The sequence below is a fragment of the Atractosteus spatula genome, chromosome 5 (genome assembly GCF_055471065.1).
Source record: "Atractosteus spatula isolate fAtrSpa1 chromosome 5, fAtrSpa1.hap1, whole genome shotgun sequence".
Classification (NCBI taxonomy): domain Eukaryota; kingdom Metazoa; phylum Chordata; class Actinopteri; order Semionotiformes; family Lepisosteidae; genus Atractosteus; species Atractosteus spatula.
The window spans coordinates 21,024,907-21,043,310 of NC_142710.1; the positions used below are offsets into that span (position 1 = coordinate 21,024,907).

At 36.0% G+C, this 18,404-nt stretch overlaps 1 protein-coding gene across 2 annotated transcripts in view; it reads left to right on the forward strand.

The window, feature by feature from the left end:
• The window catches only part of arid5b (AT-rich interaction domain 5B), a 68,838-nt gene that overhangs the window by 14,005 nt on the left and 36,429 nt on the right, over positions 1–18,404 (forward strand). Inside the window, exon 4 of one of the 2 annotated variants that reach the window (XM_088917485.1) lies at positions 9,416–9,646. In XM_088917485.1, coding sequence (XP_088773611.1) covers positions 9,416–9,646 — 231 coding nt within the window. Of the gene's footprint in view, positions 1–9,415; positions 9,647–13,294; positions 13,361–18,404 lie in introns of those variants that run through there. The other variant, XM_088917486.1, reaches the window with a different exon arrangement.

Genomic DNA, 18,404 nt, shown 5'->3' on the forward strand with positions numbered 1-18,404 from the left:
ATAATTGAACACATTTTTGGTGCAATCTTAATACAATACATAAAATATAATAAAAATAAATACAATAATATTATTACGCTGATGTGTTGAAAATGGGGGTGATTTGAGTTAAAGAAATTAATGTTACACTTTGCTATTCATATGCTCTGTCATAAGCAACTGGTGATCATTGTGTGAGCTGTACATACATTTAGACACTATACATGTACAGTAATCCATGCATCCAAATATGTGAAGTTGACCATTTCAGAGTACTGTGTTGAATGTCAAAAGTATAAGGATTAGTTAGATTCTTGTCACTTGTGATTGGGCGATAAGATAACCACTCTGTTGTCACAGGATGAATGATGCTTAACATTAAACACACCTGTTCCGGCCTGCCTGGAGTTTCAGCACCTACTGTAGGCTGGAGGAACAGAGGGGGTTTGTCCTGCAGCGGACTTCTCTTCATGGGTTTAGGAGATGTGTGAATGGAAAGGTATTGCTCACTGATGTAGGAGTAGGTGGCTTCTGGCAAACAGATCCCTAGTTTTAAGTATGTTCCAGCATAACCATGCTTTCTCCTGTGGGTAGAGTGCTCCTGAAGTATGGGCAGCAGTGTGGAGCAGTGGTTAGGGACTGGTAACTGGGAGGTTGTGTGTTTCAGTCTACGTGAGACACTGCTGTTGTGCCCTTGAGCAAGACACTTCACCCGAATTTCTTCAGTAAAACTATCCAGCTGCTTAAACGGACACAAATGTAAGTTGCTTTGGATCAAAACATCAGCCAAGTAAATTAGTAATATGAGAGAACATCCCAGGGATCCCCTGGCCTTTGTTGTCATCTATCATGACTTTAACTGAGGGCCTTTGTTGCAAATTTGGTTCTAGGCTGCATCGAATCTCTGAAATCGAGCAGTTCTTCTTGTCCATGAGTGGAACATCATGCTCAACTTCTTGATTCAGACATGTAAGAACCTCCATATCTGCCAAACACTGTAAAAGGCTCCCTATCTCCCAAATATAATTCTAAACTTAATTCCTTAATTCTTAGTCTGTAAATACAATTTATATCTGAAGGGTCATTTTGAATGAAGTATGAAGCATATTCCTCCTGATATGTAGCACAAATTGCTTTTTGCCAGTCCTTGTATATTTAAGCCCATTACTTAAGAAGTGGCAATGGAGAGGGATTATGGGAATTTAGCACAGATGCAAAAAAATAAAGAATTGTCTTTTAAATTAATTATAATTCATTGTATGCAGAAGATAACTACCAAATTCAGACCCATATCCAGGGTTCTTGGGTAAATGTTTTTTGTTTTTTTTAAAATTCTTCTGCAGATAAAAAGGCCTTTAGTTCAGCAGGAATGAATGTAACCAGTCTATATAGGAATTAAGTAGCTGTACTGTTAAGTATACCTCCCTGAAGACAACATACTAGTCAAGGGTTTCTCGAGTTTAAATTTGCAAAATAAAAATTTTATTTATTGCCAGTTTGATTGGTTCAGGACCATGTAATGTTAAATTTGTAGCTGGGGATGTGTTTTAGGGAATAAGCAAAACTAAGGTCTGAAATGTTTGTAAAACTAATAAATTCTGTAATATGTGTGTTTTTGGTGACCGGTCATAGCGTTTTGAATGATTTATTCTTTAGACAATAATTTAAAAGGCTTGTCTAAAAATGACGGCAAATAAAGAAATCGGCACAATAGTGCATTGATAATGTACTATCTTGTTATCCCAGCCGTCATCTAATCCTTCCTTTGTGTCAGATTCTAAATGCTGTTTAATTGGTTTCATTGAGCAATGCTATTATTCTCTGCCATTCTTCCTGTTCTCAGGAAAATTGTAATCATTTTACCCACTCACAGCTGAAAAAAGGGGGTACAGCCATTGTCTAGTGTGGCTTGTTACAGTTTAATTTTCCTTTATGAAACGGGCTTATGTTAAGTGCTGTGACGTAATAGGTCCCAGTTCGTTGCTACTGCCTTTTATGACATCTACTTCTTGGTTAATAAATATTTAAATTGCTTATTAAAACAGGAAAAATCATTCTCTCATTCGAAGTGAATGGCTTGTCCATATAATAGGTTGCTTTGATGTCTCTTGTTATATATGATGCAGTTCCCACAATGCCTGTGTGCATTATAGAGAGCATCTTCATTTCAGGTGCATGTAGATGTTTGACCATCTTCACTTCAGGATGGATAAATAGTAGAATATGAATATTCAAGCAGCAATGAGAATTCAACATTCATACTGCAGTGAAGGACAGTGATATGTTCCTAGAGGGTAAATAAGGGTAACATATCATATTGGAGACCTTTAAATGTTTGTTTTAATTAGCAAAATATATGTATTATGATGCTGGCATTAAACATCAGTTACATTTACAGTATCCTTCTTGCAAACAAATAGCTGATTGATTTGTATTTTTATTTTTTATTGTTGTTTGTTTTTTGCTCTTCAGTGGAAGTTAATGGCTTGTTTGTGTTATTAACATAAGGGTAAAAAAGAATGTGAATGCTGTTTGTTTGGAGTCAAGTATTTAAGCAAGTATTTGGACTTTGTTTCAAAGCTGCTTCATAGATCTGGTGATTAGAGAAGTGGAAGATAACATTCTGAACACATAAGCCATTGAGTAGCAACTTCTCCCTCTCTTTCTTATTTTAGAATTTTGATTTGGCTGCTTCTGGGGAATTTCTTTTTTCTTAATAAGTAATCTTTTTTTCAGTTTTGCTTCCTTTTGTATCTCAGAGTTGTTAAATTCAGTTTGTGACGAAAGTATCGTAAGCTGTTTAATAGGATTTTTTTTTTAGTGCAGAGACAAACCTCACTAAAAATGACTTTGGAAGAATAACTTTCCTCTGACCCAATTCCATATCTTCCAGACTGACAGTTGGTCCACTGTTTTTTGTTTCACAAGCGTTTTAAAAAAAGGAGGAAGCTCTCTACTTGTGTTAAAAGTAAGGACTAATAATTCTGTGATCTTAATAATCTGCCCATACACAATTGCCAAGTGTTAGAAAAGACGGCTTAACAAAGTAAACAGGACAATAAAATATTTTCTGCAGGTTATGCTTTTGCTCAGAAATAAATCATTGTTCCTCTGCTGCTTTATATTGAAGACAAAGACATTTCACGTTGGAAAGAAATGGATTGGAAAGCCTACATGGAGAACAGACCAAATTCTCTCTAAATTGACTGACAACTCCTGAAGCGCCTTCTGACAAGCATGTGTTTCTCTGTGTGTAACTGATGCAGAGTTACATTTGGAATTGGTTTTAATAGACAAACAATACTATCTTTGTCAGTCCAGAGGATTACACAAAGGAATGATATTAAGCTGTGCTTTGTGCAGAGATCTTATTTGAGCTGTCCTCTGCCGACTCTTGATAAATACCCTTTTTCTATTTTTACTCACCGTTAGATTAGTTTAAAATAATAATGGCTTTCTGGTACAGACATTTACTGGCTCATTTGGGGGGAAAAAAATCCTGATTGTATTTTAAACAAAATATGCTTCGTCTAGCATGGTCTAATATATTGGTTCTGTTTTTAACAGCAATCTCTTTGTCAGACGAAGGAACGATTTGGCATGAGGAATTTTATATAATTCTGTCATGTATTACAGAAGCTATTAAATGCAAACTTTGCAATCTACCAATCAATAACACAGACAGTTAAAACTGGAATGTTGCCAGCTATATAAAAATCAGTGCAGAGCTTTTGCTGGTTGCTAGGGAGCAACTCTGAAAGCAGAAAGCTTAGAGAATGGAATGTCTAATGTAATAAAATAACACTAGGTAACATAAATCATCAAGAAAGTGTTTTACATTGACATTAGGGTATATTTTGGAAAATGTGGTTTGAGTCAATTTGAATTTGAACAAAAAGGAATCAAATAGAGCAAAAGTTATTGTGGCTTTGGGAGAGATCTAGAATGCAGTTGCTTCTATGTGCATTTTCAGCAAATTGGAATACATTAAGCTTGAAGCTTCAGACATTTCTTTTGGCATCAAAAGCACAATCACACAAATGTGATTAAGGTAACTAGCAGGCAACGTGTGGTATATTTTGCAGTTTAGGTAATTAAGTGCAGGAACAAACTTGCACAGTATTTTTCCAGGCACCATTTTTATATAGAAAGTTTCCTCTAGATTCGTGTAACCTTTGCAGAAATATGATATGCTTTAAAGACTTGTGTACATGCCCTGAATGATGAAAAGAAAGAAAGCTGGTGAAACTCCTAAAAGATCCTCATAAATGCTTCAGCATTGAAGGAGGAAGTTCTTGCGTTCTTATACAGAGCATGTGGAAGTTCAGAGAGTGCACAGAAAACCGTATTTAAGTAGTGGGGGGATCTTATTAAATTCATTTAAATATGAAAAGGTTTTATATCTTGTAGCAACGTGAAACTGTTGCTGAAGATTGGACATCTTTACATTCTTTTCACATATTTTACTGGCAGCTCCTATTTTTAAAATAAAGACTAACAGCTTGAGGAGCTGCTTGCATGCTGCTAACTGTGTCATGTCTTTTGTTAAAAACTGTGGATGTTGCAGAAAAAAAGGGTGATGCAGAGTTGTGTTATACATATGAAAGGGGTCTGGTTAAATGAAAACAGTGCAACCCTGAAATCAATACTAGTAGAACAGCTAATAGCACCGTATACTGAATACAAAGCAGCCTATTTCAGGGTAATTTGTTACTTCAGATATTTTTCTTGCATTATATTATACTACTGTGGTTAGTATAAGAGCACATTACAGTCATTAACCCATAAACAGGCCTCAAGTGATGGCCTGGATGTAAATGCATACTGTACATAATCTGGAAATGTTGGTGAATAGGGGGGAAAAGGATTCAGTCTAATGAAACAAACTAAAATTTAGTCACTTGCTCACTCATTTGTATAGTATGAATAATGACTTTATTTGTGAAAATTAAGCAGTCGCATGGCTTAGTTCTCCAGCAAAAGTAGTTTTAATTTAAACGAGGTAAAACAAGACTGTATTATAGGCAGAGGTTAATGTGTCAGTGTCTGACCTGTGCCAGATATGGGTTAGAATTGCTTAGTCCAATTATCGGATCTATTAATTGTGTAAAGCAATGAGGTGAATAATAACAGTCTAAATGTGTAGTGTCATCTCGGCATTAACATCATGACTTTTTCTTGCCTTTGCAATGTAAACAAACCATTGCAGGGTGCAATTTATTTGTATTTCATGTTGTCCGAGGTTTTTTTTTCTCCCACTAGCTAAAATAAACAGGTACTTACCAACACTGGGGGAAGAGATGGTTATTAAAATTTGTTTTTAGACGCTTGGCAAAGTAACTTTTTTTTAAAAAGTGTAATACTTGCCTGTTAGGGTGTGGCTGAATAGGAGTCTTTATTTCAGGAGCAGTGTTTGTCTTTCAGGGAACAAATGTGTGATTTAGAGAGTCTTTGAGGTTTATGCTAAATCTGCAGTAGAAAAGGCAGGAACACACTGCAAAGTGTTTGCACAGGAATTCAATCACTCAACCCTGCTGTCTAAAAAATGTTGAAGGGCCATTTCAGAACAATAACTTTTTCTTTGAGATAGTGAACCAGTGACCTTACAATAGGTTTATTTTTTGTTATTGTTTTGGATTCAAATTGAAATATATTTTTCTTCTCCAAAGTTTAATTAATTCTGAACTTCAAAAGGCATTAGAATCAACATTTTGAAAGCATATACAGTAGAACTTTTAAACCTTAATCTGGTTTGATTCAGGGAAATTCTCTGGAATTATCTGCTGATCAGTCTGCAGTTATGCAATTTAGTTTGTAAAATAAAAGCTATAGAGTTCATTATGTCAAATTTGATAGTAGGTTGAATATTCAATTTGTACGTTTATGAAAAAGAACATCTCAGTTAGAGTGTTTAATATAAATCAGGTTTAGACCCTTAATACAGCGAATTTAATGTCACATGTTTGTAAAGATTTTTATTGCTCTTATTTTATTGTGAGAAGACGTTGGTACTTAACTATTAACTGAAGAAAAAGATGTTTAAAAAAGGCCACAGTGAGAATTGAGAAGTGAAAAATTAGTTCAGCTTTTTCTTGAAGGAGCCCCGAGTTTGAGCCTTACTTACTTGTTCCAGACACCCACGACTCTTTGAGTAAAGAAAAGTTTCCTGTAAGTCCCAAATGAATTCCCTTTTTGTTTTCCAATTGTGACCGTGTCGCTGTTTCAACACTGAGGGTAAAACTGTCTCATTGGATGAATCTTATCTAAAATCATTTGGATCAAATCACCTCCCAATCGCCTTTGTTCTAGATAGAAAAGACTTAGCTCCTTTATTCTGCTGTGCATGACAATCCCCTCAGACCAGTAATCATTCTTGTTGCTTTTCTTTGAATTTTGAGAAGTACTAACTTCATTTTCATTGAAATAGACACAATAATCTCAACTAGGCACCATTTCTTGGCACAGTGTGAAAGCTTTGTCATATTCCAGAGTGTCCAAACTGGTTTTCTGCCTGCTGTCTATGAGTCTATGTGTTTGTTTTGAAAGTAATCTGCATATAAGTGTACAAAATTGTCAAAGGTAATGCAAGACGTACCAAAAGGTATTATGTAAAAATTCCCTCAGGTGACTAGACATTCTGCTTGAATACCTGGGTGCACTTGAACACTGACAGAGTTAAGAGTCTGAGTCCATTTTCCCTGATCTGATAAGACATGTGAAGCTTAGTCAAGCAGACTTTATTTTGCAACCAATCGGTGCTTACCTAGGCTCTTCACAAAGACTGCTTGTCAGAAGTATTACAAGAAAATTGCATAATGTGATTTTCCTTGCTCTCTAATGGTAGTGCAGCCCCAGCCAATTAAATTGCTTATATAAAGATAAGAATCCCTTTATTTAGGAAGGGTAGATTTTATGAACAAAAGGGCTTCGAGGTAGAAGGAGCTGTAGCTGGGGCTTCTCTCCCTTCTCATCCTTGCCTACAGCAAGACAAATCGGCGAAACATAAGGAAGATACTTCTGAGATAACCAGCATGGCAGAAAAAAATGGACATTTTAAGACGAGCTCTAGTCCCTTTAATTGCATGTGAAGGTGGAAATTATCTTGTTGTCAAGGGTTTCACAGTAATGAAGACTTTACTTTCATTGGAGTATTTGTCAATGGAACATATTCTAAAGGAATGGTCCCCAATTTACCCCAGGGTATACAATGTGAAAACCACAATGTGTCGAGGAATCTCAAATGATTGGGTATATTCTCTGGGTTGTATACAGAACACTTAATCAATGCCATGACACAACAAGAAGAATTTATTTTTTTCATTTTCTTCAGCCTTTTCTTTTATGGGGGCACATGGATATGTCTGTAGAAATACACTGGATATAATGTTATGAACATGGAGAAAAAGCAAACTGTATACTGTAGTTGTATTCGGTTTTGAAACACTTAATTGGTTACCATCTAGAAAAAAATAAAATGCTGCATTAGGGTAAGTTGTTACATTTAACAGGAAGGTTTCAACACCAAGAGAATCAATTTGTCACTGTCATCATGACCAATGTGATGTTTCCCAAAAAAGAATTCTTGCTGTTCCATCTCACAAATGGAGAACTCAGGCTTCATGTGTCTTTTGTTTCATTATACACAGAGCCTTTGCTAACATACAGGCACAGACACGAGATCAGAAAAGAATATCGGATTCACATAACATTGACAGAGTCTAAATGCTACCAGGATTTTCCTGCTGTGCACTTTTCAGGTCTACAAGAGGGTGCAGATGTATTGCACCTATGGGGACAAATTCATGCATAAAGCACCATTACAAGGATAAGCCCAATAAACAGAATATTTTAATGTTTGCTTTATTCATCTGTCAGGACAAAATTGGAAGTATGAAATCCATCTGAATGCATCTAAGTTGCGGGAGCCATGGGCCATAGTGGATCATTGACTGCATTGTTGCAACTCACAATTTTGTCTTTTTCTTCCCGGAATGATTCAATGACGCTTAATTTAATGGTGTATATAAAAATAAAAGTTTGACTTCTGTTCTCTAAATATATACTTTATTGTTAGGGAAATATCACAGCAAACCACTAATGACAACTATCCTTTTTCTAATGTCCTATAGCTTTAAATATCCATTTCTAATGAAATTCTAAATATTCACCAATGGGAAGTTCACAGATTGTTTTTTGGATTTGCTCCTGTCTGTGGAATGCAGTTATAATATAAGAGTATTGGCAGCACTTTTAGTTTATGGATAAATTTATGCCCATGGACAACAGCTGTAATCTTGATGTGGCTGTATTGAGTGCGATATTCTCTGATCTCTTGGCTTCAGTTTAATGTAACGAGGGGCCAAAAAAATTGGAGAATGTCTGTAAAAGCTGAAAGCCTTTAACACCACAATGTTTGGTTCGTGCAGCAGCCTTGTAACTTTGTAGCTTGATCTCAGAAGCTGACCGATGCTGGGTTTGGACAGGACTGGGAGACCTAGGGAGAAAAACCAGGCTGCAGCTGTAGTGAGGGTGGGTAGACCTGTAGGTGGCACTCTTTATCCTTGGACCTGAACTTTCAAGCCAGTGCCCCAGTGTGTTTGGACATCTGTGCTGTAATTGGTACCATCCTTAGAATGAGATGGGGAAACCTGATCAAATGGCCATTAAAACGGCGCTCTGTTTAAGAGGAGGGATGTTACATTTTGTTCGCTTTCTACTCGGTGGTTGTGTGGTCTGTCCTCTTTACAGTTAAACCTTGAGCCCCCTCTCCCACAGTTCACCCAGGTGGGCTCGGGGGCTCAGTGGTGGACGACATAAGTCCCATACCTTGTGTAAAGCACTTTTGGATCCTTTGGGAATGAGTGCGAGGGAATATTGATTGCATAGAACTTCATGCAATTCAGGTGATCTTGGTGATTGTTAATACACTATAATGGCACTATAAGGCCAGGGCAGATTTAGTTTTTGAAGAAAAGAAACCGTGAAAAGAACATCTTAGATGTAAACCAGTCACAGGGAGCAAAAGATTTGTAACACACTTTGAGATGTCTATAAACCTGTAATTCATAAAACATTTTGGGGAAAAAAAACTTAACTTGATTCCATGACTCATGTTACATATATTGAGTAACTCCTGCTGATGTGCCTGTGAGCTGAAATTCTTCTTACACTTGTGAGTCTTAAAAAAGATAAAAAGTAAAAAGCATCCCATAGTCAACTGAGAATTCACGAGCTTGAGCTGTTTGGTGTTACATCAGTTACTATGGAATTGCACTCAGTTTTGCTTACAACTGATTTGGCATTTTGTCGTGGTCATGTATCGCGCTGCAGATGGTGGATTTTGAAATAAGTCTTTGTAGAGACAGGCATTCATTTCTGTTCTACTGTTCAACCAAAATAAGAAGGAACGCCTTGCGTTCTGTTTTTGTCTGTGCAGGCGAGGATGATGAGGAAAAGAACGTGCTGGTGCTGAGCTATCCTCAGTACTGTCGCTATCGTTCCATGGTCGCACGGCTGAGGGAAAGGCCGTCGTCTCTGCTGACGGACCACGTTGTCCTGGCCCTGGGAGGCATAGCGTCCCTGAATAACAACACTCGGATCCTCTATTGTCGGGACACCTTTGAACATCCGACGCTGATCGAGAACGAGAGCATCTGTGACGAATTTGGTAAGTCCACTTGCTGTTAAGCTACGTCCGCGCTCAAGCGGACTTTTGTGGTCTTTGGGCATTTTGCTACACTGGCTATCGTTATTTAGCTCCATCTTTTCCTGCATTCAAAGAGCAACCCCTCTACTATAGAGAGTTATGGAGAATAAACTCCAAACGGTTAATCCAAAAACTGAAAAACATCGACAGTCTGTGCAGGCTGTATTTTCAGCACTGCTGAAATAATTTAGTTCAAAAGATGCAGGGAAAAGACCGTCCTCTCCTACAGTACTTACAGGAATCCCAAAATGCACCACATCATCTTCAATATGAAAAACTGTATGGGTCTGTGAGTAATCAACAGTATTCATAACTGTGGATATATTTCCATATTATGTTCTTATGAAGTTTATTGAAGCATTGAAAAGAGTTTGTAGAGGCCAGTAGTTAAAAGTTTTTTGTTGCTGGACAATGTTATTTGTTAATAGCATATTTAGGGCAGTGAAGTCATAGTAATTCTTAGAGGTAACACACTGTATTTATTAAAAAGGAGAAATGAAACATGTGCGACAGAATACCTAAATGTATATATTTAAAAAAAAATAGAGTGACAGTTACTTGGCTTTAAAAGTAGATGTTAACATCCAGCTTTTTCAACTATGTAAAACTGGTTTGTACCCCATAGCTGTGGCGAAAAAAGTCAGGCAGTTCTGAAAAATGGCCAGGGAGGTTATTGAATTTTAAAAATATCTTACACTTAGGAAAAATGTTTAGTATACTCACTCATGGCCTGGCTTTCTTACAAGTGTTTCTAATAATCCCAAGGCTGCTACACATAGTTAACCAAGGTTCTCTCAGTTTGACGGAAGCGCTGTGGGCTGTACAGTACTTTGAGCACATACCGTGTGTTCTTTTTTTAAGGAAACAGTTGGTTGTAAATTCACTAAAGTACAACCTACATTTTGTCTGGTTCAGTGCCAGGTGGGTGAGTACTAGTAATCACTGTAAGTAATTGGCTCTGTTTATGGTGTTTAGAAGTTCTAACCCTGACCTTTGGAATTCTCAGAGCTCCTTGTAAGAGCTGCTACTATTCCAGTATGTTCCAAATGGCTTCCATGGATTTTAAATTCAGTTCCCTTATTAACACCCTGTATTGAGCAAACATCACTGGGATTTGTAATCCTACACTCAAGTACAGAACAGTCAATAATTCCCATTCAGAGTAGCTGGCTATCTAAAGAAGTAGAGAGGAGCTTGCTGAATGAAGTGTGTGGTAAAACCTATAATGTAAAGGATTTGTTAATCATTGATCCTTTTTTTTTCATTTATAAACGTAATCATTACTGTTCTTATTTAAACATTCTTCATAAGCCCTTGCTAGGTGTCTAATGTACAAACATGGAAAGTTAAAGATTGAGATCCAATTTTTTTTTTCTGCAAGACCTGGTCTGTAATTAATATTCATTACTGAAACCTTAATGTTCTCATGTCTCATTTCCTGAAGAAGGATTTTAAAGTGTTAATTGACCTTTTTCCTTTTAAAGGTAAACAATACTGATATCTATAGCGATGCTCATAGCAGTGAAGTCTGGATTAATGATTTTTCTGCTGCTTAGGGCAAAGGTGGATGCGTGTGTATAGTTTTTACTTCAAGGAGTGTTAGTAATTTGAATTATTTCAAATCATGTGACACTTGGATAAAATTTAATCTTGCTTTCTTGAAAGTGCCATTTGTGTCAAAAGTAATTGTAAATTCATTTAATGATTCGTTCTCTGTCTTCCACAGTAACTGCTTCTGGAAAAACATAAAATAGATAAAGAATTTTTTTCTTAAGTGTCATGTTTTTGCTCTTACAAGTGTACCAAGATTTCTTTTTTTGGCAGCAGTGTGCCGAAAATATTTCTAGAAAAAAGATATTTTGCTTTTTTGGAAAACCCGGTACTTTTCTTAGACTTCCTGCCTATTACTGCATTCATAAAGACTCATATTTTTGTTTTGGAATAAAGCTGTTTATGATTACTGTAGTACAATATTTTGAGCACAGCTCTCACATTCTTAAAAGAATTATTCTGAGTAATATAAATATCTCCAGGCCCGATCAAAAAATGTTTTGCCTGACAGAAAAAAAGCAATATGAAATCTGTTGGACTCTGGGAAGCTATAAGGAAGTGGGTGAGCTATTTTGCTGAGACCATGTGGTTCTCATGGAACATTTGAATAATTAGACACTGGGCAAAGATTTATCATTCAGTGTTTGTAAGCATTTGTTTAGAATATTGTGAAATACCAGGCACTCTAATGTAAGTTGTTATTCTTTACTTGCAATAAAGTAAAAAATAAATCTGACTGAATTACCTCTTACCCAGTTCCTTTGCAATCTGATACAGTGCACGGGCATGCTGTTTAAATAAACAGTGTATTTTTAAATCTGATTGACTATTTAGTTTTCTACTTATTTGTAGAAGTTCTCATTTTTTTCTATTTATAGTGGAATTTTTTTTTGTTGACCACATAGGATATGCATTTGTCCTAATTTTCCCTTAGAAAGAAGATTAAATACTAGTGGTTTGTTTGTTTGAAACAGTGCTGTTTGTATTTCACAAAACATAAGCATTTACTGAAGTGGGAACATTTTCCAGATTCCATCTGAGACCTTTCTCTTATTTGGCCAGGGTAGATTTAATGCAGGTTATTAATGCTGTCCAGATGTTCCAAACAGATCTATTTCTGCAGTGCTGTGAAACTGTGGACATTCCTGAATATAAATGATATAATCATTTAATACTCTCAAGAAGGGATTGTCTGAGTAGGGAAGAAAAACATTGAAAATAATAACTGTTTTCTGTCTACACACCATGTAATTAGGACTGTTAAAGAATTCTATAGACTGATAATTTGCTTTATTCTTAAAAAAGAGGCATAGTATTAAGTCTTGGCTTTTTTGTAGTCATTGGAAAAAACTCCCCAAAACTGAGTTCATACTTTCTTTTCATATACTGTTCTCAGAATTATGTTGGACAAGTTGGAAGTTTCTTTGCTTATTTCACAATCTGGATAGTGTTACCTAAAGGTCATACATTTTTGAATAACCATATGTGTTTCCCTTATGTCAGATTAAGATTTTAATAATAGACATACGTGATGTAAAAAAAACAACTTCTTTCTGCACTTATATATGAAGGAGATAGAGGTTTTATATGAAAATGTTCTATTTTGAGACGGCATTAATATCATTAACTGTTTAAGTGCATGATACCTATAATTCTAACTGAAAAACATCCAAGATTTCAAGATACCTTGAGTAAACAACCTTGAAAAATAATTGGCAAGGGGTTTAGTTAAGGTTGTTTTGACATAGAATATCAGATGTTTAAAAGACTCTGTCAATTTTTAAGTACACTTAGGGCATCATAGCACATCTGTAGAGTCTGTTCAAATCACTAATACAATGACCATGTGTTAAATGTTCTTCAGCGTGTTAAATTTCATATGTTGTGATGAACATGCATTCAGACAAACGTATTTCCTTGAAGCCCATTCATATCTCCAGGAAAGAGATAGTAATGTGTTGCCACAGGCTTGTAAAGACAATAATTTGTTGACTCAGGGATCAGATTTACTCTTTATTTCTCTGCAAGTTTACACCTCAAGGAAGTCCAATCAAACTTTCTCAGGTTTCTACAGTGTCCCTGGACCACCATGTATGCTGTATCTTTTTAGACTTTGCCTTGAAGGTGGTTTTAAAATCTATCATCATTTGAACATTTACATTCCTAAAGTCCCTCAGGAGTTCCTCTATTGTGGCCAGAAATTACCGTGAATATATACTGTATAGAAATTCAGACTGTTAATGAGTGCCAACATTCCTGAGAACAGTACAATGGAAAAGAGAATTGGTTTATGTTAAAACACGGTCACATAGTTAAGAATACACTGGCTTTTCAAAAGAAAAAAATCAGCAATGTAATATTTTCCAGTAACTGTTTATCGTGCATTACGTCAAATTAAAACCAAATTGCTATTATTTCCCCTAATGCAGCTTGGGGCCTCTTCAGTTCGCTGTGCACTGACAGCTAAGAGTTATATGAAATACTCTATTAAAACCCTGTGAAACTGCTGTGTAGGAGGATATGTGTTGTTGAGTTCAAAGTCAAAAAAATATTTACTTAGCATAACATAACAATTTTCTGTTATTTTTTTAAAGATATACTCTCCTTGTTTTGACTACACTGCAGTAAATTAAACATCTGTTGGACTGCTTTATTTTATTGAACACAACCACTTCAAATTAATATTAAATGTGCCACACCTTTCAAATAGGTTGTGAAGGTGAATTCTCGTAAACTGCAGAGTTATTTTTTTCTGAAGTAATAAAATAATTTGCTTGTAGGAATGGCTTGTATCTTAGGTCGGACATTTGAGACTGCAGTTATTTTTAGTACTCTCCTTTGTGATCTGGACTAATTATGCTCCTGGCTAGGAGCTCTTAAGTCAAAAAGCTCATCCTCAGCAATAAATCCTCAGAGGAGGATAAATTGACACTTCTTGTTCAAAAGTATTGCTTTACCTTCAAGAAAGAACACTGCATGTCAACACTTGAATGGCTTTTGTTGTTGTTATTAAGAAACTTCAGAAATGTACCTATGATGTGCATTGATTTGGAATGCTGTGTCGAGAAGAAAAATATTGAGCTTGATTTTTAGTTGGTCATATCCCCGACTGACCACTTACAGTGAAAATAAATAATTCATGACAAAAAAATTGAGTCTTACTTTCTGGCTCTATGTTCTTTTTTTATGCAACCAATAAAAACTTTAGGGTTTTACACTTGAGTGTGGGGAAAAAAGGTCACTTGAAACCGGATGGAGTATTTATTTTTTTAATCTTATCTTATGCTTTGGAAGGTCATACATTAGTTCAGTTTCTGGCATTATTTGTGGCATTTTAGCTGCAGTAGAAGGTTTGTGATTTGTTATCGTGTTGACATCTGCACGGCTTTTGCTATAAACATTTAATGAGTCTAGATAATATGGATATAAAATAACTCACAAGAAATATCTGATAACAGGTTTTAAACAAATTGAATTTGAAAGGTTTGTCACTGTAAAAACATTGCTTCCTTATTACAGGTTGAATTCTTTTGTTTTCATTCTTTATTTGTATTGTTTTTCTTTCAATGGAATTAGTCATTACTCAGCTCACTGAGGCTTTTAGGAATGTGACTTTACAAAGATACAGTCCTCTGTTCCGCCCCAGGGAAGAAAGTTGCTTAATCACACTAACCTGACGAATAGTGACAGTGTTGTGTGAATGCTGTGTGTGTTTTGAATGGCCTAACACCGTCTGTGGAAAAAATGTGAGATTTGAACTTTGTTTAATCTTTAATCCTTATACTGTATTACAGATTATGTATTCCTGTTTTCAAACATCTGTGTAAATTACTCCCTCCAAAGCCCCTGCCCTTTTGGACTAGGAGCAGTTGACCAGGAAAAATCCTTTTCATATTATTCTTGTCTTGTAGATTTTTTTTCCCTGTGTGTTGTGGTAAGAGCAATGACAGAGCTGTGGTTCGAAGTGCTGTGTAACAGTTATTGACCTCTAACGAAGAACATACATCAGGGCTCTACACAGCCACTCCCCTGGGACTTAGATTAGACAGAACATAAGTTCTGTTCCTAAAGAATGATTGAAGAAAAGGAGTTTATTAGTGGTACCGTGAATACCAAAACATACAAAAACTCTTGGCTCAGTTAAATTACTTGTATTCACTTAAAGGTTGCTGCCTCAGAGATGACTTATGATATTTCTTATTTAGTATTTTTGAGTGCTTGTTTTCAATCTAGTATATAACCTGAGGCTTTTATGTCTCATTTTTAAGAAAAACCTGGTATTATTGCTGTACTGTGGTTCTATGTAGAACAGCCTGAATTAATTTTTCAGCTATTCCTATTTTGTGTTCTTTCAATCTGTGAATAGTATGAACACTAGAATGGCCGAAGGGTCGTGTGCTTTAATTCCAGTGTAACATTTTTAATGCCATACAATGTGCTATATTTAGTGCAACCCAAGTGCTTTAACATCAATTTTATCCTTAAAAGGGGATTTTTTTTTCAGTCTAAACAATTGCCAATAAGCACAGGAGCTGTAGCAAATCTGCTGTAAGAGGAACTTTAATAGCATGTGAAATGCTCAGATGTGTATTTTTAGAGCAGGATACTGATTAATCTTTCTTTCCTCTCTTTGCCAACAGAGTCATAAAACATTTTAGTATGGGGTAGGGGGGAGGGATATATGACTAAAGAGCACAATGGGAATCTGGACTTAAATGAAGGTTGAAGTTATTAGTTTAGAGGTCAAAGTTCTATTAGCAGAACTTCTCATCCTGGCAGTGTTTCAAAGCTCTGAGCGTTGACTCTGACTGTGACGTGCATTAACTAGTAGTTGTGACACTTAATGGAGATCATGAGTTTGTCACATGAACTCCAGTGCATCTTAAGACTTGGTGGGTATTACTTTTTTTTAGTAACACAGTTAAAAGATTAATTTAAAAAAATACCTGGAATGCCACTGAGTAAGGGATGATATTTGAATTATTTATCCTCAAGGAGCCTTAGGCTTTGAAATTTGTTTGCACTTCTTTATTTTTTTTTTGGAAGTCTCCCGCTTATAAACCATATGCAGCATACAGTACATTATGAAAGAGCTGCAACTGACTCCTTGATACCGCATATTATTTTTTTGATGGACATGAGACAGTTCTACACTGGCAGACAGGCAGAGGTCATGGTGAAACCCAGAAAAAAAAATCAAACATCTTTCAGTCTTTAAGTTTCTGACTTTTAAAATTTTTATTTAGGCGTAAGAGAATTTGTACATCATATTGTAAATTTATTTGGACACAGCTGAGTCGCTCTAAGCAGTGTAATAGCTGCAGGCTGGTGATGCACAACTCTGTTGTGTACGTGAGCTGGGTATTAACTATACTGAAGTGTCTGTTTTCTTTTCTTGCTGGAGCCTGGAACAAACGAGGAGATCCTAATGTTGGCTTTATCATTTCAACTTCACTTCACTTCCTTGGATGTTGAGCCCAAAATCATCCTCTCTGGCCACAGTGATAAATGAGACACTGTAGTCTTTCCATCTGCCTTTCATTTGAAATAGTTTATGTGGAACAGTATTAAGTTCTTGTATTTTCAAGCAAAGTGGGCATACAGCATAGGCACTGCTTATCGTGCTTAAAGCTATAAAGTTGTCTGTCTGGATAACAATAGCATTGGGTGGGCTGGTCAGTGTGATAGAGTTCATTTTACTCTTATTTTGTAAATGTCAGCACCTATTTAAATGTATGAATGCTTATTGTGTTGTAAAACCTGTTTTGCGGTGTCTTTTACACTGGGTATTCAGTATGTGCTCGTGTTGGATTGCAGCGATACTGTACCTGGCGATACCCACCCCCCTTCACAGTACTCTACCTATAATTATGTTTAGTGTATGGCAAATATGTGTATTTGTAAGTGTTTAGTTGAGATGCAACTACCATTGTGAAAATGAAGTTTGAAACGAAAGTTCAGAAGCAGGTCAAATCCTAATCTCATCTACCACTGCCTACTGGCGTACAAGGATCGCGCTTCTTGCTGACTTGCTTGCATGTTTTGATTTTGCATCCCTCATTCTGCCCTACCTTCACCCTAACAGCAGCACCTTGACTTGTCCATATTGTCCAATAGCTCTAATCTTGGTTGTCTTCCGCAACCATCAGAGTTACCCAATAATGCTCATTCATTTAATCACACTGTTTTGTCTCAGTTAGGGTCTGCGTCAGCTACTGAAATAAGAATTATTGTACAAATCTAAAGATTCAATTTGTACACTAAAGAAAGATTTTGATTCCAAGAAGTGGTGGTAATTCAATGTGCTTTTTTTTCTTTTAAAAGCAAAGGAAAATTTCTGAAAGCATCTAAGGAAGCTTTGAATGTTTAGAACTCCCTCTGAATTTCTGAGCAGGAGAACAAACCTTTGAACCTTCAGATTTTCGCTGCAGTACTATCTGAACCAGAGCACCCTACATTGATCCTTGAGCATTCGCATCACAATAAAAACCCTGAATAAAAAATAATTTCAAGGTTTGCTATTAACATTCTGCTTAGGCTGTAAATCAGAATTTTCTTGTTAGGCATGATTGTGAAATGCATTGTAACTCACAGATCAGATCTGCTACCAACACCTGTTTTTCTCTTTATTTGTCATACATTATCAGGTTTCATTTACCATGTAAAAGTTACACATTCTTCCAGTTTTTAACTGGAATAAGGTGGATGTTAGTGTTGTTCGTCGCTATCATGCTCCATGCTAAGAAATCAGCAATTGGGAAATTGGTTTATGTCTGGGATAATTTAAATATGATACATGTGGAGTCTCAACATATTGGAATTTCAAAACATGTTTGTCTTGTCTAAACATTGCAAAATACACATAGAAATTCAAACAGTTTCAGTTCCAAGTATCAACACATCGACAGTAAATCTCACTTTATACCAGAATGCTAATGTGCTTCAGTACAGCAAACAAAAGAAATCATCAAGCATGTCATTTTCATCAGCTTATAAAATTAATGTTCCCCAGAAGAGCTGAAGCAAAAAAAAAACAACACAAAGGGAAGGCATTATATGTTTAGCATTCAATTACTAAATAAGGGAAAATCTGTTGTTAACAGGAAGAATAATCTAAAAGGTCAGTTTTTCAGACATTACGATGTGAAGCTGCACATTCTTTTAGCTA